Consider the following 25,652-nt stretch of genomic DNA (forward strand, 5'->3'; position numbering starts at 1 on the left):
GACAAAAATCGGTTCAGTGAGTTTAACGCCAAAAATGGAGGAGAAGTAACTTTTGGTGATGATTTAAAATGTCACATTGAAGGTATTGGTACTATTGGTAATACCTCTTCCATACAAATTAAGAATGTTTTATATGTGAATGGATTAAAGCATAATATATTGAGTATTAGTCAATTTTGTGATAAGGGATTCAATGTCATGTTTGATATTAATGGTTGTAAAGTCATTGACATTGCATCTAATCAGATTATGCTTGTTGGTCATAGAATAGGAAACATATACATGGTGCATTTAGATTCTATTGATATGACTAATTTGTGCCTAGTTGCTAAGGATGAACATGATATTTGGTTATGACATAGGAGACTAGGACATGCTAGTATGAGTGTTTTACAACGGCTAATTCAAGGTGATTTAGTTCGAGGGTTGCCTAAGCTTAAATTTGATAATGATAAAATCTGTGATGCTTGTGCTAAAGGAAAACAAAAGCGAGTTTCTTTTAAATCCATTAATGACGTATCAACTAGCAGAGTATTACAATTGATCCATATAGATCTTTTTGGGCCAACTAGGACTACTAGCTTGGGTGGGAAACAATATGCATTTGTCTTGGTAGATGACTATTCTAGATATACTTGGGTTCTATTCTTAAGTACTAAAGATGAAGCATTAGAAAATTTCATCACATTTTCAAAACTAATCCAAAACGAAAAAGGTTACTCTATCACTAGTGTTAGAAGTGATCATGGCACTGAATTTGAAAATCTTGGATTTAATGAGTTTTGTAATTCTAATGGTATTAGCCATAATTTTTCAGCACCTATAACCCCTCAACAAAATGGAGTTGTTGAGAGGAAAAATCGAACTTTAGAAGAAATGGCTAGAACAATGCTTTGTGAAAATAATTTGCCAAAATATTTTTGGGCTGAAGCCACAAATACCGCTTGTTATGTTGTAAATCGAGTAATGATTAGGCCTATTTTAAAGAAAACTCCATATGAAATTTTTCAAAAATAAAAAGCCTAACATTAGCTATTTTCATCCTTTTGGATGTAAATGTTTTGTTTTAAACAACGGCAAAGAAAACCTTGGCAAATTTGATGCTAAAAGTGATGAAGGAATTTTTCTGGGTTATTCCTTAAATTCTAAAGCTTATCGAATATTTAATAAAAGAAATTTAGTTGTAGAAGAGTCTATACATGTTGTTTTCGATGATAATCCCCTTCCGAGGAAGGATTCTTGTGTGAATGATGATATAGGTATTATAAATACCAATGAAGTTAGACATGACGTTGAAGAACCATCATCAAAGGAATAAACAAAAGATGAGGTAACTCATGATTCTCTTAATAATCCAACCATTGAAGAAAGGGAAGTATCTTATCCAAGATAGTATAACTATGTCAATGATGGTGAGATTATAGGTGATTCATCCAAAGGGGTAACAACTTGATCTTCTCTTAGAAATATTTGTAATTATGTTGCATTTATTTCATGCATAGAGCCTAAGAATATTAAAGAAGCATTAAAAGATGAACATTGGATTATGGCTATGCAAGAAGAATTAAATCAATTTGAGAGAAGTAAAGTATAGACATTAGTTGAAAGGCCTAGTAATAAATCTACTGTAGGTACTAGATGTGTATTTAGGAATAAGCTTGATGAGAGTGGTAATATAGTGAGAAACAAGGCTAGACTTGTTTCTCAATGGTATACTCAAGAAGAGGGCATAGACTATGATGAAACATACGCTCCCGTAGCTAGGATGGAAGCAATTAGAATGTTATTAGCATTTGCATGTTTTCATGAATTTAAATTATATCAAATGGATGTTAAAAGTGCATTTTTAAATGGTTTTATAAAAGAAGAAGTGTATGTGGAACAACCTCCAGGTTTTGAAGATTCAAAATTTCCGGATCATGTTCTTAAATTGACAAAAGCACTTTATGGTTTAAAACAAGCTCCAAGAGCTTGGTATGAAAGATTGTCAAACATTTTAATTGAAAAAGGTTTTTCAAAAGGGAAGGTTGACACTACATTGTTTTTAAAGCATAAAGGTAAAGATTTATTAGTAGTTCAAATTTATGTTGATGATATAATATTTGGTTCTACTAATGATGTTCTTTGCCAAGAATTTTCTAAGCTAATGCAAAGTGAGTTTGAGATGAGCATGATGGGGGAGCTCTCATTTTTCTTGGGACTCCAAATCAAGCAAAGAAAAGATGGCATCTTCATCAATCAAGCTAAGTACGTCAAAGATATGCTCAATAAGTTTGGACTGGAAAATGGTAAACCTCATGACACTCCAATGAGCTCTTCAACAAAGCTTGACTTAGATGAAGGAGGTAAATGTGTAGATGTTAAATTATATAGGTCAATGATTGGCTCTTTGCTTTATCTAACTGCAAGTAGACCGGACATTATGTTTAGTGTTTGCTTATGTGCTAGATTTCAATCATGTCCTAAGGAATCACATTTACTAGTTGTTAAGAGAATCTTTAGATACCTTAAGGACACTCCTAGTTTAGGACTTTGGTATCCTAGAGACTATAGCTTTAGCTTGCATGCCTTTTCTGATGCGGATTATGGAGGATGCAAATTAGATAGGAAAAGCACCTCTGGTACTTGCCAATTCCTTGGAAATATGTTGATTTCTTGGTTTTCAAAGAAACAAAATTGTGTTGCATTATCTACCACTAAAGCCGAATACATTTAAGCTGGTAGTTGTTGTGCACAAGTTTAATGGATGAAACAACAACTTTTTGATTACGGAATTGAAGTAGGTACCATTCCTATCAAGTGTGACAATACTAGTGCTATTTGTCTCACTAAAAATCCCATCCAACACTCTAAAGTGTGACAAAATTCTTGGTTTTCAAGGCCTTGCTCTTGGTACCAGAGATACGTCGTCGCTTCAAGATGCTAAAGCGTACAAGGGAAACATGGAGAGGTTGATTCATAACGTGCGTGAGGATCTTGGCTTGCCCTCACTTCCGATCATTCAGGTTTGATCCATTAAATTTTACCTGCACAACCGGGGATGGAAGTGCCGAATGTAAGCTGCGTGGATGGCAAAGGGTTGGGCTTGAAGGACGACAATCTTGACTTGACCACCGAGGTCGAGGTTACGTTGGGGCTCATGTTGGCGGATTCATTTCTTACCAACTTTAATGCGCAATCTTCCCCTTTCTGAACTCTTAAAAAACAGGGCTCATGTTGTCTCGATTATGTTGTTCCTTTTGCTTCTTGGAGTCGATGTTGAGTTTTTAGCTTCAGTTTGGACTAGATTAGAGTATCAAGGTATTAGTCTAGTCAAATAAATGTAGCTTCATTATGTCGTCGTCTTTGAGTCGATGTGGTTCGCCGGACTTTATTTTGTTTGCCATGCTAGCTGGACTGGAGTTTAAACAACATTTAGATTGCAGCCCTTGAAGACAACAAAACACAATGAAGATTGGATTTTACACTTCTAAGACAACAATCGTATCTTTCACGGATCGGATCACTCGGTTGATTTAATCTCTACCTTCTAATTCCAGAATGACATACATGAAAAATTGGGAAAACTATGCATTTAGCACCTAAACTATCAGTTTTGATCTGTTTTAGTACCTAAGTTTTCAATTTTTCAAAATCATACCTAATATTTAGTTTTCATTTCATTTGAGAACCCCTTCAATAAAAACTTAACGCGTTTAGTATCTAAACTATCAGTCCTTTGGCTTCCGGCCAGCATGAAGAATGGCTCCCGGGCCAATAATTCCCTGATAAAATTTGTGTCGGTTCACACTGGCACCCACGTCGACGCGCCGGGTCATATGATTGACCGGTACTTCGATTCCGGGTTAGATGTCGACACCCTTGACCTTGAAGTCCTTAACGGTAAACTAAACAGCCATTGCCATTGTTGAGCTTCTTTTCTGAGGTCAAATTGTATAGAAGATCCTCGTACTAAAAGTTTTTAGCGATTTAGTGCTTCTATAATTTGATCATTTCTAGTCTTATACTTTTTATCACTGTTTAATTGTCACTTTCATCTCTTATTTTAACACCCACATGATCTTCGTACATAGCAAAACTCAGAAACTAGTTTAGTTATCTGCAGATATATGAAATTGAGCTGTTAACTTCTACTAATTCCTTGCATATAAATAGTTGAGCTGCTGGTTTTTAATATCAACTATTTAATGACAACGTTTAACAATTTTATCTGAATGGATTAGCTTCTCGGTTTTATAAGAATCGAATTCTGACAAATTAAAGTAGGGGACTAAGTTCTCTGTTAGATTTGTCTAGAAATTAAGTTGACAAGTTGGAAATTTCATCTTGGTTGGTGGCCAACTTATTGGAAATTTCATCTTGGTTGGTGGCCAAATTTTGAACATGTGAATTTCATATTTGGTGGCTAACTTGTACACATTGGAAAATTCTTTGGTAGGTGGCCAAACATTGAACATATTGTTCTTGAAACTCAACTATAAATAGACCTAAGTATTTCCATTAGAAATTATCCCAAAAACAAGTTCTCTCTTCCTCTTGTATTCTTCATTCTCTCACTTTGAGAATTTTAAAGAATTCCATTTGTTGTAATATTGGCGATATAGTGAAGTTATCATCCGGTGTGGTGCCCGAGGAGTAGACGATATTCTTGTCGAACCTCGTAAATTTGGTGTGTTCTCTCCTTTATTGTTTTTTATTCGGTTCTTTTTCATTGTGTTTCAATATTCAATAGTTTGATAGGTTTATCCGCTGTGCAACTTTTGATGGTTTTAATCTTGACATTTTAGGTCAATTTTAAAACTACGTTCGTGTGGGAAATAACCCGTTTTCCCCAACAATTGGTATCAGAGGTTCAGTTGAGGTTATCCTGGTGGTTCCGTCGCTGAAAAGATACAGTTCGTGATATTGAATATTGTTCGTTAGAATTAAAATGCTAAAATACGGATCAGTTGAGGCATCAAGCTCTTCATATGGACCGGTGAGGAGGGTGATGTCAAATGCAAATTTCTCGGATGAGTTGTTCGATGGATCCGGTCATTTTGGCATGTGACAAGGCGAGGTGTTAGACGCTTTATTCCAACAAGGTCTAGACATCGCCATTGAGGAAGAAAAGTCCGAATATATGGAGGAGAAAGAATGGGGAACAATCAATCGTTTGGCGTGCAGCACGATTCGATCTTGTCTTTCCAGGGAGTAGAAGTATGGCTGCAAGAACGAGACTTCTGCAAGTAAGATGTGGAAAGCTTTGGAGGAAAAATTCCTGAAAAAAAGCTCTCAGAATCGTCTCCACATGAAGAAAAGATTGTTCAGATTTGATTATCAACCAGGCACCAGTATGAATGAACACATCACTGCGTTCAATGAGCTAGTGGAAGACTTATTGGGCATGGATGAAACCTTCAAAGATGAAGATTTGGCTTTGATGTTGTTGTAATCTCTTCCAGATGAATTTGAACACCTTGAGACAACGTTACTTCATGGTAAGGATATTGTTACCCTTAAAGATGTAACTGTTGCTTTGTATAGTTATGAACTCAGGAAGAAAACCAAGAAGGAGAGCAAGTACGAAGCAGCAGAGGCCATGGTGGCAAGAGGTCGCTCGAAAAGTCAAAAGCCAAAGTGGAGAGGGAGATCAAAGTCGAAGTCCAGACTGGGAAAAGATGAATGTGTCTTTTGTCATGGGAAAGGCCATTGGAAGAAAGATTGTCCGAAGCTTAAGAAGAAAGGAAAAGCTGCTCTAGATGCATGTGTTGCAGAGCATGATGCACATGACTCTGACATATCATTGGTTGCTTCATCAACAACATTCCATTCTGATGAGTGGATATTAGATTCGGGTTGCACCTATCATATGTCCCCTAATCGGGAGTGGTTCTTCGATTTAGTGGAACTAAATGCAGGAGTTGTTTATATGGGCAATGACAATGCCTGTAAAACTGTTGGGATAGGTTCAATTTGATTGAAGAATCAATATGGATCAACCAGAATTCTGACGGATGTCCGATACATGTCCAGTTTGAAGAAAAATATCATCTCGTTGGGAGCCTTAGAATCCAAAGGCTCAGTAGTCACTATGAGAGATGGAGTTTTAAAAGTCACATATGGCGCACTTGTGATGATGAAGGGCATCAGGAAAAATAATTTGTATTACTACTAAGGTAGTACAATTATTGGAGCAGTTGCAGCAGCTTCCGGAGGTGATGATTTGGACGCAACCCAGTTGTGGCATATGCGGTTGAGACATGCTGAAGAGAAATCCTTGCAAATTCTGACAAAGAAAAGATTGTTGAAAGGTGCAAAGGCTTGCAAATTGAACTTTTGCGAGCATTGTGTTCTGGGAAAGCAGAAGAGAGTGAAGTTTGGCACCACTATACATAATACAAAAGGTATTGTAGATTATATTCACTCAGATGTATGGGGTCCTTCAAAGACATCGTCTTTGGGAGGAAACCATTATTTTGTAACTTTTGTAGATGACTTTTCCAGAAGAGTTTGGGTGTATCCGATGAAGTCTAAAGATGAAGTGCTTTAAATTTTCCTGAAATGGAAAAATATGATCGAGAACCAGACTGGTAGAAAGATCAAACGTCTTAGGACAGACAATGGAGGGGAATATAAAAGTGACCCATTCTTTGACGTTTGCCATGAGTATGGTATTGTTCGACGCTTCACTGTTAGACATACACCACAACAGAATGGGGTGGCAGAGCGTATGAATCGAACACTATTGGAGAAAGTTCGTTGTATATTGTCTAATGCTGGGTTAGGCAAGGCATTTTGGGCTGAGGCTGTGACATATGCTGGCCATCTCATCAATCGTCTGCCGTCATCAGCAATAGGAGGAAAAACACCATTGGAGGTATGGTCTGGAAAACCTGCTACTGATTATGATTCTTTACATGTATTTGGATCCACTGCTTATTATCATGTGAAGGAATCCAAGCTTGATCCGAGAGCAAAGAAGGCTCTCTTTATGGGAATCACCCATGGAGTGAAGGGATTCCGCCTTTGGTATTTAGACACCAAGAAGGTAATTTGTAGCAAAGATGTTACCTTTGATGAATCTGCCCTAGTAAAGAATGTAACAAGTGAAGCTGTCCAGACAAGTAGTACTCCGCAGCAGGTGGAGGTGGAGCATACTCCAAAACAGGTGGAGTTTCAGCAGATGATGATCCCAGAAGTTGATGTAGCTGATTCTTCAACTCCAATAGAAGAATCAGAAGATGAAGAAGTTCAAACCCAAGAACCATTGGAGACACCAGAAACACTTACAGTTACAAGGCCAATGAGAGAAATTCGTAGACCTGCTCGATTTGTTGATATGGTGGCCTATGCTCTTCCAGTTGTTGATGATGATTACCAAGAAGCAATACAAAGTTTGGAAAGTTATAAGTGGAAAAGTGTCATGGATGAAGAAATGCAATCTCTCCAAAAGAACGACACTTGAAAACTGGCACAATTACCGAAAGGTAAAAGAGCCATTGGATGCAAGTGGGTATTTGTAAAGAAAGATGTATCTCATAACAAGAAAGATGGATCTCATAACAAGAAAGATGTTCGCTACAAGGCACGGTTGGTAGCTAAAGGCTACGCTCAAAAGGAGGGAATCGACTACAATGAAGTATTTCCCCCTGTTGTGAAGCATTCCTCCATTAGAATATTGTTGGCCTTGGTAGCACAGTTGAATTTGGAACTAGCTTAACTTGATGTAAAGACGGCTTTCTTGCACGGTGATTTAGAAGAGGAGATCTATATGACACAGCCAGAAGGATACAAAGATGGTGGTTGTGAGAAATGGGTTTGTAAGCTGAACAAATCGTTATATGGATTGAAGCAATCTCCGAGGCAGTGGTACAAGCGATTTGATAGCTTTATGAGGAGGCAAAAGTATACTAGAAGCAAATATGATCATTGTGTGTATTTGCAAAAGCTCAAAGATGGATCTTTCATTTATCTTCTCTTGTTCGTTGACGATATGTTGATCGCTTCGAAGAGTCAAAAGGAGATAGACAAATTAAAGGCTCAGTTGAATCAAGAGTTTGAGATGAAAGATCTAGGTGAGGCCAAGAAGATTCTTGGTATGGAGATAAGCAGAGATAGACAGAGAGGGAAGCTTTGTTTAACACAGAAGCAGTATCTGAGAAAGGTATTACAATGTTTTGGCATGAATGAAAATACCAAACATGTAAGTATCCCATTGGCTTCTCATTTGAAACTTAGTTCTCAATTATCTCCTAAAACTAATGAAGAACGAGTGTATATGGCAAAAGTTCCATATGCTAATGCAGTTGGGAGCTTGATGTATGCAATGGTGTGTACGCGTCTTGACATTTCACAAGCAGTTGGAGTTGTGAGCAGGTACATGCATGATCCTGGAGAAGGACATTGGCAAGCTGTGAAATGGATTCTACGGTATCTCTAACAAACCGTGGATGCTAGTTTAGTTTTTGAACAGGATGAAGTACTTGGTCAGTGTATGGTTGGATATGTTGATTCTGATTATGTTGGTGATTTGGATAAGCGTCGATCAACTACTGGTATTTGTTTACTCTTGCTAAAGTCCCAGTAAGTTGGAAGTCTACATTGCAATCTACGGTGGCCTTGTCTACTACAGAGGCAGAATACATGGCAGTTTCAGAGGCTGTAAAGGAAGCAATTTGGCTTAACGGGTTGATGGAAGACTTGGGAGTTATTCAAAGTCACATTAGTCTCTATTGTGACAATCAGAGCGCTATTCACTTAGCGAAAAATCAAGTCTACCATTCAAGGACTAAGTATATCGACGTGAGGTATCACTTTGTGCGGGAGATCTTTGAAGAAGGAAAGATTCTACTTCAGAAAATTACGACATCAGAAAATCCTGCAGATATGATGACCAAGGTGGTAACAGTAATCAAGTTCAATCATTGTTTGAACTTGATTAACATCCTGAAAGTATGAACACCTTCGGGTGTGTGGCGCTTGTGAGCGCAATTAGAGGCACTACAAATTTGGGGAGTTGAAGAAGTTGAGTAGGCTTGGTAATTTCAAGTCAAGGTGGAGATTTGTTAGATTTGTTTAGAAATTAAGTTGACAAGTTGGAAATTTCATCTTGGTTGGTGGCCAATTTATTGGAAATTTCATCTTGGTTGGTGACCAAACTTTGAACATGTGAATTTCATATTTGGTGGCTAACTTGTACACATTGGAAAATTCTTTGGTAGGTGGCCAAACTTTGAACATATTGTTCTTGAAACTCAACTATAAATAGGCCTAAGTATTTCTATTAGAAATTATCCCAAAAACAAGTTCTCTCTTCCTCTTGTATTCTTCATTCTCCCACTTTGGGAATTCTAAAGAATTTCATTTGTTGTAATATTGGCGATATAGTGAAGTTATCATCCGGTGTGGTGCCCGAGGAGTAGACGATATTCTTGTCGAACCTCGTAAATTTGGTATGTTCTCTCCTTTATTGTTTTTTATTCGGTTCTTTTCCATTGTGTTTCAATATTCAATAGTTTGACAGGTTTATCCGTTGTGCAACATTTGGTGGTTTTAATCTTGACATTTTAGGTCAATTTTAAAACTACGTTCGTGTGGGAAATAACCCGTTTTCCCCAACATTCTCAGCTCCTGTAAAATGTTTGATTCCGCAGGGCCAGCTCTGTTAGTCGATGTGCCAAGGAATAGTAATATAACCGGTATTGATCTCCAACACCAAGTTCAATTATTAGGCTTTGTGTATGATCTGATAGTAACTAATAATCTTCTGTTTTGTTCTTAATTTGTTGCAGCCCAAGTGATGAAGTCGTTGAATATTCCTAAAGGGGTGTGCCGTGTTCTTTTTAGGACACTGAATACTGACAGGTATCGTGATTAATTCAAAACTGAAACACTTAATTACATTCTGTGTTGCTCAGAGTTGATGGTGAGTATAGATACTAGTACGTGTTGAGTATGATTACATTCAATTTATTTCTATGTTTCTTCACATCTTTGGAGGATATTATCCGTATCTGAATGTGTTGGACATAGAGTGATTTAGGAAATTACATTGCTATGTTAATGTTACCTGGGTTTGATGGTGTATATCGATGCGAGTATCTAGTAAGTTACACACAGTAATTTCTTTGTATCTTTGGAGGATCATACTTATATTTGAATGTGTTGGACATAGATTGACAGCACGAGTGATTTAGGAAGTTATATGCTGTGTTACTCGGATTTGGATGTTGAATATCAATATGAATATCATGCATGTAATAAGGTAAACTAGATTTATTTCTATGTTTTTCTTCATATCTTTGGAGGATCCTACTTATATTTGAATGAGTTGGACTCAGATGAGAACATGAGTAATTTAGGAAGTTACATGCTATGTTTCCTATATTTGATGTTGAGTATCGAGTAATTTAGAAGTTACCCTGATTTAACGTCAGGTATCATTACGAGTATGTATCGAGTACGAGTACACTCAATTTATTTCTATGTTCCTTCACATATTTCGAAGATCATACTTCATTACCTATATTTGCATTTTTGTTGGACATCGGTGGAGTCTCAAGTAATTTAAGAAAAATGAGAAGTCCAAATAGCGCAAGTTATTAACTCGAACGAACTTGTGAACAAACTAGTAAATAACTAAAGAAATCCATCATCAATCATGAAAAATTTATGTGAGATTTAAACATAAAATTTCAATTTCAGGCAGCTTATGTTTAAAAGGGAATTTGATTCAAGCTATGTTGGATTTACAACAGACGGGGCAAGATGGTTGGTAAAGAACACTGACATCAAACTTGTAGGTAAGAGACACGTCACTCAAATTTCGGCATGAGTGCCGGATACGTATATATATTGATTCTTTTTTTAATTTTCATTTATTTGAAGTATCCATGAAGTTTCACGTCTTTGTCTTGCTGAGTTACGGTTGGAAACTAAGATGGAGGGCTTAGGGTAAAAGAGATCTGAGCTACATTTTTAACTTCATTGCTAGATTTCACCCTGGACTTTGTTTGTTTGGTTGCGAAATAAGTAGTCATAGTGGACGAGCCAAACAAGCAATGTCTCGAGCTCTCAATTACTCGATTTCTGATTTGTGCTTGGTGGTTCTATGTATGCTTCCTTGCGAAATAAGTAATGATAGCGACGAATTCAATTGCTGTGGAAATGCAGGAATCGATTTCTTATCTGCTGCAAGCTATGATCATTTGGTTCCAGCTCATCTTGAGTTCTTTGAAGGGAGGGTAAGGAACTTGCTCTTGAACATCAAATAACTTTATAACTTCTATATGTGGTCAAATTATAGTTTTGGGCCCTCTACTATGATCAACCTTGAGATTTAATCTTTCTATGCTTTAATTTGACAATTTAATCCCTATACGTTTATAACATCATTAGCTGGTCAAAATAGTTTGATTTTCAATTAAAATGCCGATGTGAACTTTTTTTTTAGAAATACACCTTCCATCACACACACAAGGAAAATAAAATAGGATTAATGTCCACGTAATGAATTGGAAGAGGTGTTTCTCTTAGCAAATCTACGTAAGCATTTTTATTAGTATAGTTAATGGTATTAACTATTTGTACCAACTAATGATCACCTTATAAAAGTAGAGGATGTAAATCATGCCAAATTAAAATATAGGGACTAAATCTTAAGTTTATCCTTTGTGTCTTAAGGAGTTGGGATAGGTTTTCAAAGTCGGACTCTTCAGATAAGTTTTCAAAGTCGGACTCTTCACTTTTAAGTATTTTTGCATATTACATGGTTATTGAATATGGGAAGTTTTGCAACCCTTGGATACGTTTTCGAACCAGAAACATAGTACATATATGAATGCACCCTACGAAATTATTAAAGTGCATTCATATATATGTTTAAGGCACTCTTTTCCTCCTTTGATCAAGAAGGAGGTTTTTAAGGAGGCCTGTCATTCTTATCAAAAAAAATATATATATGTTTAAGGTTCAAATCGATCATGACATGACTCTACAATGATCATACAAGTGACATAATTTGTTCACTGTTGTTATTCTAGAGATCTCGTGTTCGACTGTTATAATTCTAGTTGCATCCTCATCAAATGATCATTCAAGTAACATAATTTGTTCACTGTTATTATTCTAGAGATCTCGTGTTCGACTGTTATAATTCTAGTTGCATCCTCATCAAATGATCATTCAAGTAACATAATTTGTTCACTGTTGTTATTCTAGAGATCTCGTGTTCTTCTGTTATAATTCTAATTATCTCGTAGTCGAGTGTCGTTATTCTAGTTTCGTCTTCGACTGTTATTCTAGAGATTTTGTCATCAATTATATTAGTCGGACTTTTAATTTTTCTTAGAAGTACTTGTTATCAACACATATCTATGGTCCAAAATACTGTTTGATCCTTCGAACTCGACCATTAGATAGGTACGATGGTGGGGGATAAAGAATTGAACCATTAAAAAATACCCAAAAACATTCCGCAAACTGAAATTTATAAACAGTTCGAGCTATACAATGGCTATCATGTTCCAATTTTTTGTTTCCGAAGAGATTCAAACAATAATCCGAGGAGTTTCAAACATTAGGAACTTCAACTGTCTCCATGCCGATAGTTTTAGTACGGTGGTAGGGGATAAAGACCTGGAAAAGGACCTGTTTGAAAGCATAACAGAACCAAACTGCATCACTATATTTGATATGTGAATAGTAACATTGAAATATATAAAATGTATGAAGTTACCTGGAGGATATGATGAAGGGGGCGGGTATGTAGATGGGGGATACGATGACGGCGGTGGATATGCAGACGGGGGATATGATGAAGGCGGTGGGTATGTAGATTGGGGATATGATGAAGGCGCCGGTGGTGGAGGGTATGCAGAAGGCGGAGGAGGGTATGCAGAAGGTGGAGGAGGATATGCGAATGAAGGATATGATGGATATGCTGATGAAGTCGGATATGTTGTAGCTGGTGGTGGGTAAGAAGCTGAATAAGTTGGCGGAGGTACGGAATATTGAGGAACTTGCGGAGGAGGAGGAGCTGCATATGGTGGTGCTGTTGGAGCATATGCTGAGGCTTGGTGCTGCAACAATTCAAATAACCATTTAGTTCCCACTTGCTCAAATAATGTTAAAGAAGATCACGAATTGAAGCACAATAGATCAGGCTTACCTTGGCATTTGCATAATGCATTATGAGCCGCACTTCTCCAGCATATCTGCAAACATGAAAAGAGTAAGAGACCATAGATGATGAAAGATTGCAACATAGAAAACAGAAAATAGTTCTTGCAATCCGGAAGCAGAGAATATGACACGAACTTGCTTGGCAAGTTAAAAGTCAAAACGAAATTTGATTTATTTGGTAACTTTCTAAACTTAGCTTCATGTTTCCATGTCAAACAAACTGGTTTAAGCCGATAACTGAACTTCACACCGACTTTCTTACTGACTGACATAAGGTTTCAAGAAACACAACTGCTATCAACAAAAATCAATTAAACCTCAAAAAGTCGAGCAGAGCATAGCTTGAAGTTATAACGAACCGATTAATTTGTCAAAAGCCTAAACTATGCCATCTTACAAACAACTACAAACCAAAAATGCGTACATGGCTACAAGAACCGAATCTCTTCCCCACATTATTTGCAATTGTAAGATCTAGGTAAGCTCCAGACAAACTAGAAATGGAGTTTCATACCGATATTCCTAACCATTCAAAGTGATTGCCATATGATCAAATTTACGAGATCGAGGAAATATAGATTGAAAGATCGAACTTTTAAGATAGCAGAAACATCAATTTCGAGTTCCATCAGATTATTCATGGAAACACAGTCTTATTACGATACATGTTATAAAAGAAACCATTCGTTACCTGCCGGTTTTTGTCTGGAGTGGCCAAGGAGCATCATCAAAGCCCTGGGAAAGAACCTTGTTCAATTGAACCCTATAAAAAGGCCAAACATTAGAATCAAAACCCAATAAGAACATATCTTCTCAAAAAAGCAAAAAAGTAAACATTTCAAAACCTTATAATCCCTAGTTTCTTACTTTTCACTGCCAATAAAATCATCAAAAGTCAAAGTATTGCTGTTCCAAACCACAACATTGATCTCTCTGAGCCCTTCAATCAAAGTGAAAGTGAACCTCTCTTGGAATACAGGCGCTTTGCCACCGTCTAAAAGAAACCCAAATCATAAATCAAAACAAAGATGTTAAAATTTGAATTCGATCCCAAATCACAGATCAAGAACCCTAAAGGGGGGAAATAGTTACATGCCGAGAGAGATAATTAGTGATTACCGGTGCAAGTTCTTGTACGGCACTTGGTGCTCCCATATTCAACACAGACATAAGGATCCTGCCTTGAAATCCACTCAGTATCCTTCAATTTGTTGCATCCAATGACTTCGATCGATAAAAACAAAAGAAACCCAACATTAAAATAAAAATAAAAATCACGAATTACCCAATATAAAGCAAAAACAAGTCCAGTTTTATGAAACTTTCCGTACCGGTAACCTCAAGAATATGTCCATGGATACCCGAAACCGACATGGATCGATACTAGTATCAATAACACTAACAATTACACGAAAGAAAAAAACGAAGAAGCAAAGTAGGGAGAAGATAAATGTTTTCGAGATGAGTTTGTACTTTGACCGACTTTTAAAAAAATAAAAGGAGAGCCTTTATATATATATAATCAAAAGGGGAAAAGGAGTGAATCTCAGAACCTATAATCAGATCCACCGCGTAGAATTAAGCTCTTTTATTGAGAGCTTTAATGGTGGGTCGTTTGTTTAAAAAAAAATTTCTCTGCAACAGCGGGGGAATTTGGTTGAAATTTGGGGTTACTGTTGCTTTCTGGTTTCGTTTTTTATTTAGGGCAATAAAATAATTTTAACGTTTGACACTATCACATTATTTTTTAAAAATTATTATTTATATTTTTATATTATTAATTCGCATCAATTAGATAGTGACATGTGTCATCCTTTTTTTAAACAACGAAAATGATAAAAAAAAATTTGAAAAAAAACCTACCTGTCTTTGTTCAAACGTTGACTTCTTCTTATTCTTCTCCTCCCCCTCATCCTCCTCTTCCTCCAAACGTTATCTCCTACGCACTGTTTTACATCCCCACCCAAGGATCCACGCCATTTTTGTTCACTTCCATGTTCTTCAACTTTTCTAAGTTACACTGCCATATAACATCTTCAACCTCCTTATCATTAACAAATGGTTCCCCATGAACGATGTTAGTTTCTTCACCTGTTTAGGGTTTCTTTAATGTCTTCTTATTTCAAAGACAACTCTTTGTTGGGGAATTCTAAACTCTAGTTCCATTACTTTAAAACGTGGTCAAAGAACGACCCGAAGTGGAAAACGTCATTGATGAACAACTCGAATGTTTTCTTGAATGGGTACGGACCTTGTTGTGTTGTTCTCAACTTGCTGAACAACTCGTCCACTTGCTTTTATTTCTTCTCTTTCACCAGTCTCCCTCTCCCTTTCACCTTAAAAAAAGTTTCCTTATTTTTCATAATTTTCTTTTCCAGACAATTACAATCTTTTAGACTACTCTATTATGATTATAATGTAAAATAAAAAAGAACAGAAAATTTATCCTTTTTCTAGTTTTGTTGATCTCTTTGTCTTTCTTGTTATATTGTTTGATGGAACTTGTGTTAACAAAAAACAAAAAACTTTATATATGGATCCATTCTTTTAAGGTCGGTTCTTGAAGTAAATTTAACTTATCATTTTTGTTTCTATCGATTTTTTTTATCAATTTAATCCTTAAAGTTGTCTATAGGTTCATTATAACCCTCAAAGTCCGTTGGTTTTTTTACTAACAGAACAGTAATGTGAGATTTTTGCATCTGTGGATTAAGGGATTATGTTAAAATATTTTTTAAATGTGCTGATTTTAATAAATTCTCAAAATTTTATTAATTTATTTCGGTAAGAATAAGGGATTAGGTCATATTTTTAGGGATTTTTTAACCGTTATATTTAGTAAATATTTTATTATTTTTTTTTTAATAAATATCACATTATCATCAAGCCAAGTCAATAATGTTTGTCTAATCTGAAAATTGTTGGTATTGAAAAATGCATAAGACTAATTTTTCTATTAATTGAAATTGATTTCAAGGGCTAGGATGAACATCATAGACTCGAGGGTCAAATTAAGGGCAAAAATAATAAATTAGATTTATTACAGGAGCAACAATACCCTTTTATCTTCTTTTAATTACTGTATATTTATAATTATAATCACACTTGTAAATGATATATAAATAATTTTTGTTAAAATTTTCCAGACTCTTTAAAAAAAATTGTAAAATTATTTGTTATAGAGTATATTCAAATTAATTGGGGATATATTCAGATAATATTCACATTTAATTTATCGATTATCTTAAAACATGATTGATATCGTAGAATAATCACATTATAACCGACATTAATGCTTGCATAGATATGTAGTATCGCTATCCATATCCATTCATTTGTAGAATAGATACTCCTACCAAAGAATCATATGCTAGAAATTAATTTTCAACCGAAAACACAAAGATTAGTAATAATAATAAAACAATGTAATATATTTTCTAGTGATGCCAAAGACAAATAATGATATATTCCATCTAATTATTTGAATAAGAATATTATTATTTGTACGATATATGTTAATTTATTCGGATTACAAATAAAATAAATACCACTATAACATTGTGTTAGAATGCTAAAGAATTTAGTTTAAAAATAAGTTCAACCTATTCTGTACGTTGCAAGTTACGCATATATTCCTATTTCCTACTACCGTCATTTTTTGTGGATAATCTGTAAATTCCTATGTAAATCCTAATTAGGTCTTAAGTACACATCGACCCTGTACTAGAAGAGTCGGCCCTAACCTAAACTTTTTTGTAGGCCAACTCTATGATTTCAGCGACATGCGTGCGCACAACTTCATCATCGAGTTTCATCGCATATGCCTTTTTCAGGAAGCTTTGCATCCATATCAGCTCCCTCTGCAAATCCTCGACTTGGTCCTTCACGCCCCACAACCATGTAACTTCCTTGGTTAGAAGCCCCCCGATTGTCTGGAGGACGGAGGAAATAACCGACAAGTCCATGATTTTGGAGAAAAGATAGACAGTTTTTATTTGATGGAGCAAAGACCAAAAAAGAAAGTGAAATGTTTGGCCTAAGATAACATTGAGGTTGCCAGTTTATATGTTGAATGAATTTTGGATGTGTAAGTAGTTCAAGTAATTCCCATGGTAGAGTATTGCGCATGGGAATTTATATTCTTACTTGTTGCCTGGTCTAGATTGTTAAACAGAAGAATGATACCAATACATAACCAACATTAATATTCTACCAGTTTTATTATCATTGCGACTGCCAGAGAGCAAAAGAGTGGATTCAAGAAAGGATTGCCGACTTTCTTTTAAATTAAGAGCCATTATTGTAGCTTTAGCTGCTGATATCATAGGAACTAGTGATAAAACTCCTCCTTTCTTCATTTTTCTTCCGGTTTGAAGTCAGTTATGATGATCTTCCCACATTTATGTAGTTGATTACTATTAACATACATACATTTTGATCATATATACAGGTGAAGAAAGTATAGATTATAACGAGATATACGGACATATTGAATTTATTTTGCAGATTTTTTGTGATCGCAATGACAATAGTTGGCGGATATCTAGTCCTTTCTCTATAGTCACAATCGTCCGCCCTCATACAGTTGTGCCTAGACTCCTCTTTGTCTTGGACATTGTAATCCTTCGCTTGCATGTTAGGAAATTCATTCCCATATGAATCTATGACAAATAATATATTATGTTTCGAATCATGTATACGACATGCAGTTGGCATACAGGCGTCGTACTTGGTTCACAATGGGAATCTCAACAAAACTGATTAGTCATTGTCGGTAATTTGGTGAATTTTTCCAGAAAGTAAACAGAGCTGTGATGGCATCCTTCGTTACTGTTTCTAAGAATCTAAAATTTCTTTTACAATATGTTGGGATCGATGTTCAATCAAACTAGTATTGATATGTTTTATAAAAATAATCACCTTTTTTAACTTATAAAGTCTCTTTTAATAATAAAGTGATTCAAATAGACTACTTTCAGAGTAGTATTAAGAGTCCTATTAGACTAACAATTTATGTTTACTATCTATACTCGTTAGAGTCAAATAATATCAATATAATTAAAATATTTTTATTGAAATATCCAAAAATAATTGTGAATTCGAATGAAAATTTTGTAAAATAAATATTTCGGGGCAGATAACCATATTACTCCTTATACATGACTCAACGACGTCGGATCTTTATCTCTCTCTATATTTTTGTACTCTTTTTGAGTTCTACAGAGAAACACGACATCGTCTGAAGCAGTCGAGAAAAGTGAAAAGAAATCATCAAATCATAATCCATTACGACACTCATACAAGTTTAAAATACTTCCCCATATTTTTGTGTGTTTAAAGCAATAAAGTCTCTCTTTCATCATGTTTCGACTCCCTCGAGGCCTATCTGGTTTTCCCTTCTCTATTTATTCATGTCAAAGATTCAATATTTTCCCAGATTTTCCTGAAGATCTTGTTCACAGGTAACCAAATTATGACTCTGGTTACTGAAAGAAATACCCTTTCAATTGTTTTACTTGACTGTTGCTTAGAAACAAAAAAAATGACTGAAAAGATCAAAACATTTTTTCAGTTTGATTGTTCTATGATGTTTGAAATTAAGTTGATCTTTTGATTTTGATTGATTATTTCTGGGGTTTTTTTACCTTTGTATGACACCGATTCACTGTGTTTTTTTAATTATTTGTTTAAATAATTGAGTTTTAAGAGTCTGTCGGGGTTTGCAAGAGTACAGATTTTGAAATTTGACTTTAATTTATCTTTTAATCCCTGAACTCTATTGGATTTTGAATGATATTATGATTGATTATATGTGATTGACTGATTGTATTCAGAAAGTTACAGGCATGAGGAACTTCATTGTTGACTTTCAGTACTTGGCAGAAGATCTATGTTGGTATTTTCTCGAGGCTTTCGACATTGTTGCTGAGGACTTAATTGTGTTCTTCCAGGTGTTAATTTCCATCCTCGATGACTTAATTCGTCTCTTTGTTTTGCCTCATCTTCATTGCCTAGATTATTGACAACTTCAGATTTGAAATCGAAAGCTTTATTCGAGTTAGAAATTTGAAGGTTGCTTTTCTTGGGAGCTTTGTCCCAAAACCTTATTCGAGTTCGAAGAAGGTTTGAGCTACGATGGGATCGATTCAGAATACAGTTCATTATTGTTGTGTTTCGAAGGGTAACAGGACTCCGTATGAAATATAATTAGATAAAAAGAGAGGTCAAGACTCGAGAGAGTTCTGGAGTCGAATGATATTTTGTCTCGAGTTTTTGAGTCAAATTATAAATTTACCATTTTTAACATGTTACTGAATCAAACTTCCCATTTTAAAGTTGAAGGTTTAACAACAATTTAGAAGGAATTTTGACAACTTTAATGGTGATAGAAAATTCTCAATACTTTCAGGTTATCACAACCATCCATGCGAAACAAACAATGAATGTAGGATCAGTTCCGAAGAGCCCCATGCCGTGGAGGTGAGCATGATCTTGATGCAAAAACAACAGTGCTGAGAGCAAAGATACTGTGGCAGCAACCTGCCGGGAAGAATCTTCGCGGTAGAACCGGAAAAATGTGCGGCATAGTCTAAAGAACTCAAGATTTGGCATCTCGGGGCTTGTCGGGGATTTGGCTTCTCAACTTTCTGTCATGGTTTAACATGGCACTTACACCCTCGACGACCAAGACAATCTGCAAAACAAGGCCAAAGTAAGGGATAGAATCAATTATCGAAATTGGCTCCAAATTCTCGAAAATGGCAAGTTCAAACATGAATATCGGGTTTTTCGTTATTGCTGTTATCGAATTTACTTGTTTGCACCAATAACAAGCATTAAATAAAGTTGAACATGTCCATACAAGTCATTTAAATGGTTGAATTGTGAAAAAAATGGGTAGGAATTCGATAAATATACGACTTTTTCCTCGATAAGCTACCACAAATGTCATTCGCAAATACCAAGGAAGCTAATCTGTTTACATCAAAGTTCCGTTTTTGACAACCTGATATCAAGTTACAGATTAAAAAAATAATGAATCGGAGAATAGAAATAACTTACCTGCAAGCAAGCATAAACCGTAGCGATTGCGAAGTAGAAATTTGCATTGCCAGTACCCTGTAAAGGACAGGAAATTACAGCGGCGGAAGCTGGTAAGCGGAGTGGAAACTTCGGGACAGATTGAGGTTCTTGGGGAAGTAGATTAGAATCAATCTGAAGATGATCGAAGCTATCACCCAATTCCAAAATGAAAACGATCTTATTTTCTTCTTCAGCTTTTCCATTTCTCTGGCTTTTTTTCTTCTTCCTCCTCGAAGAGTGATTGGTTTTGAGAGCGATTTGAGAGCAAGAAGATTAAAAATCGCTACAAAGTGGCTGTGAATTGCCTGATCTCGGTGAAAAACGTGGTTTACAACGCCGTAGCGGATTTGATTTAGAAGGTCTTCTTGATCTTTGGGTTGATAGCCTAAATGAAATTTTGGGTCAAACAACAATGGCCCAAATTCTCCACCATAAATGATAAACCTTCCAAAAATGAAAAACCAATTCTTGAAAACACTAATTACTACTGGTATAAAGTATATTAGAGATAATTGAATTATGTCAAAATAATTGTAATTGGTGATTTTAAAATATTATAAAATTTATTGAATTATAATAAATAATCTTTAAACTTATCAAAATTTATTATTATTTTAACATTACATGGATTATTTTATAACTTTTTAAAAAATTTAATGATCTCTTATAGTATTTAAAAAGTTATTGATAAAAAAATTATTTTCACATAATTCAATGACTTCCAATATACTTTACCCTTATATCCGGATTATAAATAAGCTCCCTAATAAAACTGTGTTTAAGAAAAATACCTACTAGTGAAACGATCAGGCTGTGGTTTTAAATGTTTGTATCTTAATTAATTTAAATGCTAATTAATGATTTGACCCTTCAATTATGTTTTTCCCATCTTGGTACCTATTTTTTGTCCTATTTTGATACCTACGTTGTAGGAATGAGCAAATAATAAGTCAAGTCGAATAAAGCAAATTTTCATACAAATGCCTAATTTAACATTGATATTTTTAGGGTAAAGTGCACAAATAGTCCCATGATTATAATATATTGTTTTATTAAGTCTATTGATTATTAATAATTATCAAATAGTTCCTCGACTATATATAGTAGCTTTATTGAGTCTGTTGACTATTAAAAGTTACCAAATAGCCACTCGGCTATTAAAAGTTACCAAATAGTCACTCGACTATTTATTATCTAGAAACTCGTCATTTTCCGTTAAAAATTAATTGTCATATGAGTTAGACATTAACATGCTAACTGAGATATGATAATCGTTTGAGGTTATGAGATCAAATTTTATCATATCTCAGTCAGCATGTTAACATACAGTTCAGACTGTCGTCAATTTGTAACGAAAAAAAGACGAGTTTAGAACATAATGAATAGTCAGGTTACCATTTTATAACTTGAACTAGTCATGGGACTCAACAAAACAACTCCCTGTAGTCGGAGGATCATTTTGTAGATTGTAATACTCTGAGGACTTAATAAAGCAATATCATATATAGTCGAAACAAAATAAAATTTATTAGTGCAATTATATATTTCATCGACCGAGTCCGAATTCATTCGACAATTACCAAGTTCAACATCCGAGGTTTATTAAAAATAATTTGTAAAACCGTTGTTACAATTGTGAATTCTTTTTTTTTTCATTTGTGGTCTCCACCCATTGTTACAAAGGTGAAGATGTAAATGGGTTGGAAACAGGAAGATTCCTCGCCTCGACTTGCAAGTCTGTCACTGCCATCGCCATCTAAATCTATTATGTTTGTACTTGCTGACCTTATAATAGATGTCAACTGTTCAAGCAATCAAAGACGAGAACAGATGGAAAAGTGATGACACTTCTTTAAATAATTATACGTCAAAATGAAACCTAAACCCGATGGTAGATAAAACTACGATTGGCAACGAAACATTCGTGATGCTTAAGATTGGCCTAATTACGCCCCAAGATGTATGTGTAAAATGTAGGAAAGTTCCATACACAAACCTCGTTCATGTTTTATCATGTCTCATTCATCAAATCCAAATAGTAGTAGAAACATGCAACAAATGACAGCCCTACCAATTGTAATAAGAGCCAAATACCGAATCAAAATCTGAGTTCGGGTATCCTTACTCCTCGGGTTCAACTCCAGGTATACCCCCTAATTCTCCTCCTCTAGAATCTATCAAATCATCTTTCCAAATTCCAAATATGACCAAAATCTTAACGGACAACCCATGTTACTCGGATTTTGATGCAATCGTAATATCCCGTCAAAGCAAGGAAAACTTGTACATGCAAACCTAAAAAAACTGCTTTTAAGACGGCTAACGTACATCTTATGGCTAGCAAGTACCAGCAACCAGTCAAAGAAGCAAAAGCTCTGTAATTGTACATTCCTCACTATTGCTGCTGAAAATCTATGTATTGTGGTTCCACGCATACAAATGTTCTTTCTACCTTTCCCCCTCCCAAAAAAAAACTACTTTTCCTACAAAAATATCTTCTACCAAATCTCTCAACTATTTTTTACTACATTTTGCCCAAGCCCACAGTTTCAATGATTCTTCTAGCAATGATGATGCCCCCCATTTTCCAATTTCGTCCGTTTCTTTCCTCGAAAGAGAACAACCATTACACAACTCACACAATACACTTAAACAACCCACCCTGTACATTCAACAAAATGAAAAAAAAGGCCCACACATTCAGCATTTAACGCAGTGACTCCATACCTAACTTCTTAATTTGTTAGCATTGTTAGTAAATCTACCTAAGTTCCACCCCAAAATCTCAGCTGACAAGCTCCAAAAACGTGTAATGAACTCATACTTCAAACCGAGGCCTTATGATCGAGCATCATCACCATCTGAATCGCTTCCTGGTGAACTCCCAGATTCCGAATCTACAAAATTAGCCTTACAAATATGAGAAATTTGCCTCAAAATTTGAACCATCACACCAAGATATGGAATTCTGTTGAGTAATACCACTAGACGATGAAGAACCACTGCTCGAACTGCTGGAGCCACTGGAACTGCTACTACAGCGTTCGTTATCTTTCTCTATCTCCACCGGTGGAAAACTGCTCATTGGCATTTCATCCCCAATATCTACATCATCATCTCCAGCATCAGCTTTCTTCGACCTCTTCATCTCCGTTGCAACATCCGTCTTCTCCACAGTTTCTTCTCTCTATAATTTTCCATTCACCAGTTAGTGTATAGATAGATACAATTCCATCAAATTTGTATACAGCAATCACAATGTACTTCATGCTTACCTGATTACTGTCATTGGATGCAACATTGTTTGACAACAACGCTTGCCGTTTGATCTTGCTGACCATCTTTTTGTAATAAGTGACAAACCGATCCAACTCCCACAGAGTCTCTGTGTCCATTGCCTCGATATCAAGTTCAATCTCATCCCCATCCTGCGTCAAGTGTCCATTCCTTTTCCTTAAAATATGAACCACATTGTCCATCTTCTCCTGTGGCAAGCTCTGCAGTCCAATCCCCAACTTTTGCTTCTCCTCCATAGTCATTTCCCTCTTGTTCGGATCCTTGGCCTTAGGTTTAGGCAACTTCACTGGCTTAACTGGTGGCGCCCTTACTGGAGAAGCAAGCTCCTGCTGCAACTGCACCTGTGCTGGCGGTGGATTGGAGTTTGAAACATAGCTCAAAATCCTCCCATCTTTATCAGATCTTGCCCCAATGTTAATCGAATCATCCTTATCAATTTCCCTATCTTTCTTCAACCTCTCAGCTTCCCCATGATCCCAAGAACTAGCTTGCAACTCTTCCTCGTAATACTCCATTTCTTGAGGATCATCTTGCTCCTCCAATTTCAAACTCAATGGACGAAACAAATCCTCAAATCGCGAAAGCTGCTGCTCAGCCAACGCATAAACCTCATGCCCCTTCGGATTATACAGCATGGCGTTTTTGAATGTCAGCCTGACATCTGCCGAGAAATCCAACGGAGAAGCATAAAAGTTTTTGGCCAACCTCGATTTAACAGTGCCCAGATCCATCGGATTCTTGATAACAGCGTAATAATCGTGAAGCCCCAACCCAACCACATCCACTGGCGAATTGAAGATGTACCCATGTTTGTGCTTCATTAGTTTGCTCAAGATTTGGGAGCAGTTTTTCATCAAATAAGCCTTCGATGGTTTTCCGTTCTCTAGAGGGTTCAATCTCCTCAAATCTTTGCTGGAATTTGGGGGCAAAGGTCGTTTGTTGCCAGAAATGTTCTTTTTGGGTAAGGGTTTCTTCGTGGAGCTGGATCTAGCCTGAAAATCATTTGACTGGATTCGATTCTTCAATTCACGTATCTGCTCCAGCTCTGAAGCCAACCGGCTCTTCAGATCAATCAACTCCTTCCTTGTATAAGAGCTGACGGGAAAACTAACGTAACTGCCAGAGCTGAAATCATTTATCTTACGATTAATCGACGACGCATCATCCGAAGCCGCAGAATGGGTAACGGCGGGGTGATCATCAACAACGCGGCCAGAAACATCGTCGGGCTGCATCAATCGGTGCTGAAAATAACGCTTCTTGCTGAATTTAGGGTTAGGGATTGGGTTTTTAGCTGTAAATGGAACTTTGCCCATGAAATCGACACTGGTATTCAGCGGAAGTGGCCAATTTGACTCATTACAATTCGCCAAAACGACCGACGCCATTCAAATTCCGGGAACCGGCAGTGTTCCAGCGAGAGTATCCCGATCGGTACTGAGGAACTAAAACCATGAAGACGATAGAGCCGGGACTCCACGTGCCGCTTAACGAATGTTGCCAGCAATTCAAAAACAAGGGAAAAGAACCTGAAAATATTCTTTTGAAAAAAGAATCAATGATCTACGCAAAGATTAGGGTTTGAAAATTTAACCCATTGAATTTTGATGAGCGAGGAACGACAGTAGGATAGGGTCGCTACTTAAAGGCGATGATATCTGCCCGGTTGAGTTTCGGGCAGCGTTTGGACCGTTAGATGGAGACTTTTCGTTGATCGGTCATATATTGGGGTGAATTTGGGGTGCATGTGGCGTGAATTTCAGGGCTTTTTTTTAGTATAAACTATACGAATAGTTACTACCGATTTCTAACAAATTCATTAACAGTGATTATTGTATGTGATAAAAAAACTGACGTGACTTATTAAATGTTGATCTGGTACCATTTTGATCGACCTTTCTCTTCTATCTTCATACAAGTATGTTCTTGCATAAGACACCATTTTAACCACTATTTTTATTTAAATATTGATGATCATTTTTATGGGTAAAACGTCTCACCGGGGTGATAACCGGGACCAAAAAGCCAACTTTTGTGGTCCGGCTCAAGCCGGTAGCCACACCGGCATGTGTGTTCTATACGTGTGGGGTTGGAAAGTGTTGCGTCTA

The 25,652-nt window shown here is 36.2% G+C and overlaps 3 protein-coding genes across 3 annotated transcripts; 1 reads left to right on the plus strand and 2 right to left on the minus strand.

The window, feature by feature from the left end:
• The first annotated feature begins 3,040 nt into the window (after positions 1 to 3,040).
• LOC120176006 (cyclase-like protein 2) lies at positions 3,041 to 11,393 on the plus strand. The gene is made up of 7 exons (XM_039182524.1): positions 3,041 to 3,141; positions 3,209 to 3,300; positions 3,700 to 3,882; positions 9,636 to 9,680; positions 9,774 to 9,846; positions 10,687 to 10,784; positions 11,155 to 11,393. The coding sequence occupies exons 1-7, from the start codon at positions 3,041 to 3,043 to the stop codon at positions 11,253 to 11,255; spliced, it is 693 nt and encodes a 230-aa protein (XP_039038455.1). The 3' UTR covers positions 11,256 to 11,393.
• Positions 11,394 to 12,455: 1,062 nt separating this feature from the next.
• LOC120176033 (protein SRC2 homolog) lies at positions 12,456 to 14,648 on the minus strand. Its single transcript, XM_039182549.1, has 7 exons — positions 14,496 to 14,648; positions 14,284 to 14,388; positions 14,032 to 14,158; positions 13,856 to 13,927; positions 13,151 to 13,196; positions 12,719 to 13,061; positions 12,456 to 12,630 (listed from the first exon to the last, which is right to left on the minus strand). The coding sequence occupies exons 1-7, from the start codon at positions 14,536 to 14,538 to the stop codon at positions 12,593 to 12,595; spliced, it is 774 nt and encodes a 257-aa protein (XP_039038480.1). The 5' UTR covers positions 14,539 to 14,648; the 3' UTR covers positions 12,456 to 12,592.
• Positions 14,649 to 22,610: 7,962 nt separating this feature from the next.
• LOC120176032 (transcription factor GTE7-like) lies at positions 22,611 to 25,170 on the minus strand. Its single transcript, XM_039182548.1, has 3 exons — positions 23,523 to 25,170; positions 23,230 to 23,434; positions 22,611 to 23,144 (listed from the first exon to the last, which is right to left on the minus strand). The coding sequence occupies exons 1-3, from the start codon at positions 24,930 to 24,932 to the stop codon at positions 23,086 to 23,088; spliced, it is 1,674 nt and encodes a 557-aa protein (XP_039038479.1). The 5' UTR covers positions 24,933 to 25,170; the 3' UTR covers positions 22,611 to 23,085.
• Between the last annotated feature and the right edge of the window lie 482 nt (positions 25,171 to 25,652).

The sequence above is a fragment of the Hibiscus syriacus genome, unplaced genomic scaffold (genome assembly GCF_006381635.1).
Source record: "Hibiscus syriacus cultivar Baekdansim isolate YM2019G1 unplaced genomic scaffold, ASM638163v2 tig00112225_pilon, whole genome shotgun sequence".
Taxonomy (NCBI): Eukaryota; Viridiplantae; Streptophyta; class Magnoliopsida; order Malvales; family Malvaceae; genus Hibiscus; species Hibiscus syriacus.

Excerpts from the sequence above, each read along its gene's own strand:
- LOC120176033 (XM_039182549.1), bottom strand. The coding sequence starts at position 14,538 with ATGTCGGTTTCGGGTATCCATGGACATATTCTTGAGGTTACCG. Across the intron at positions 13,197-13,855 it reads CTCCAGACAAAAACCGGCAG|ATATGCTGGAGAAGTGCGGC; the intron begins GTAACGAATGGT and ends TCATGTTTGCAG. Across the intron at positions 12,631-12,718 it reads CCCTTCATCATATCCTCCAG|GTCCTTTTCCAGGTCTTTAT; the intron begins GTAACTTCATAC and ends GCTTTCAAACAG.
- LOC120176032 (XM_039182548.1), bottom strand. The coding sequence starts at position 24,932 with ATGGCGTCGGTCGTTTTGGCGAATTGTAATGAGTCAAATTGGCCACTT. Across the intron at positions 23,435-23,522 it reads CATCCAATGACAGTAATCAG|AGAGAAGAAACTGTGGAGAA; the intron begins GTAAGCATGAAG and ends GGAAAATTATAG. Across the intron at positions 23,145-23,229 it reads TGGTTCTTCATCGTCTAGTG|ATTCGGAATCTGGGAGTTCA; the intron begins GTATTACTCAAC and ends CTAATTTTGTAG.
- LOC120176006 (XM_039182524.1), top strand. The coding sequence starts at position 3,041 with ATGGAAGTGCCGAATGTAAGCTGCGTGGATGGCAAAGGGTTGGGCTTG. Across the intron at positions 3,142-3,208 it reads GAGGTTACGTTGGGGCTCAT|GGCTCATGTTGTCTCGATTA; the intron begins GTTGGCGGATTC and ends CTTAAAAAACAG. Across the intron at positions 3,301-3,699 it reads GACTAGATTAGAGTATCAAG|TATCTAAACTATCAGTCCTT; the intron begins GTATTAGTCTAG and ends TAACGCGTTTAG.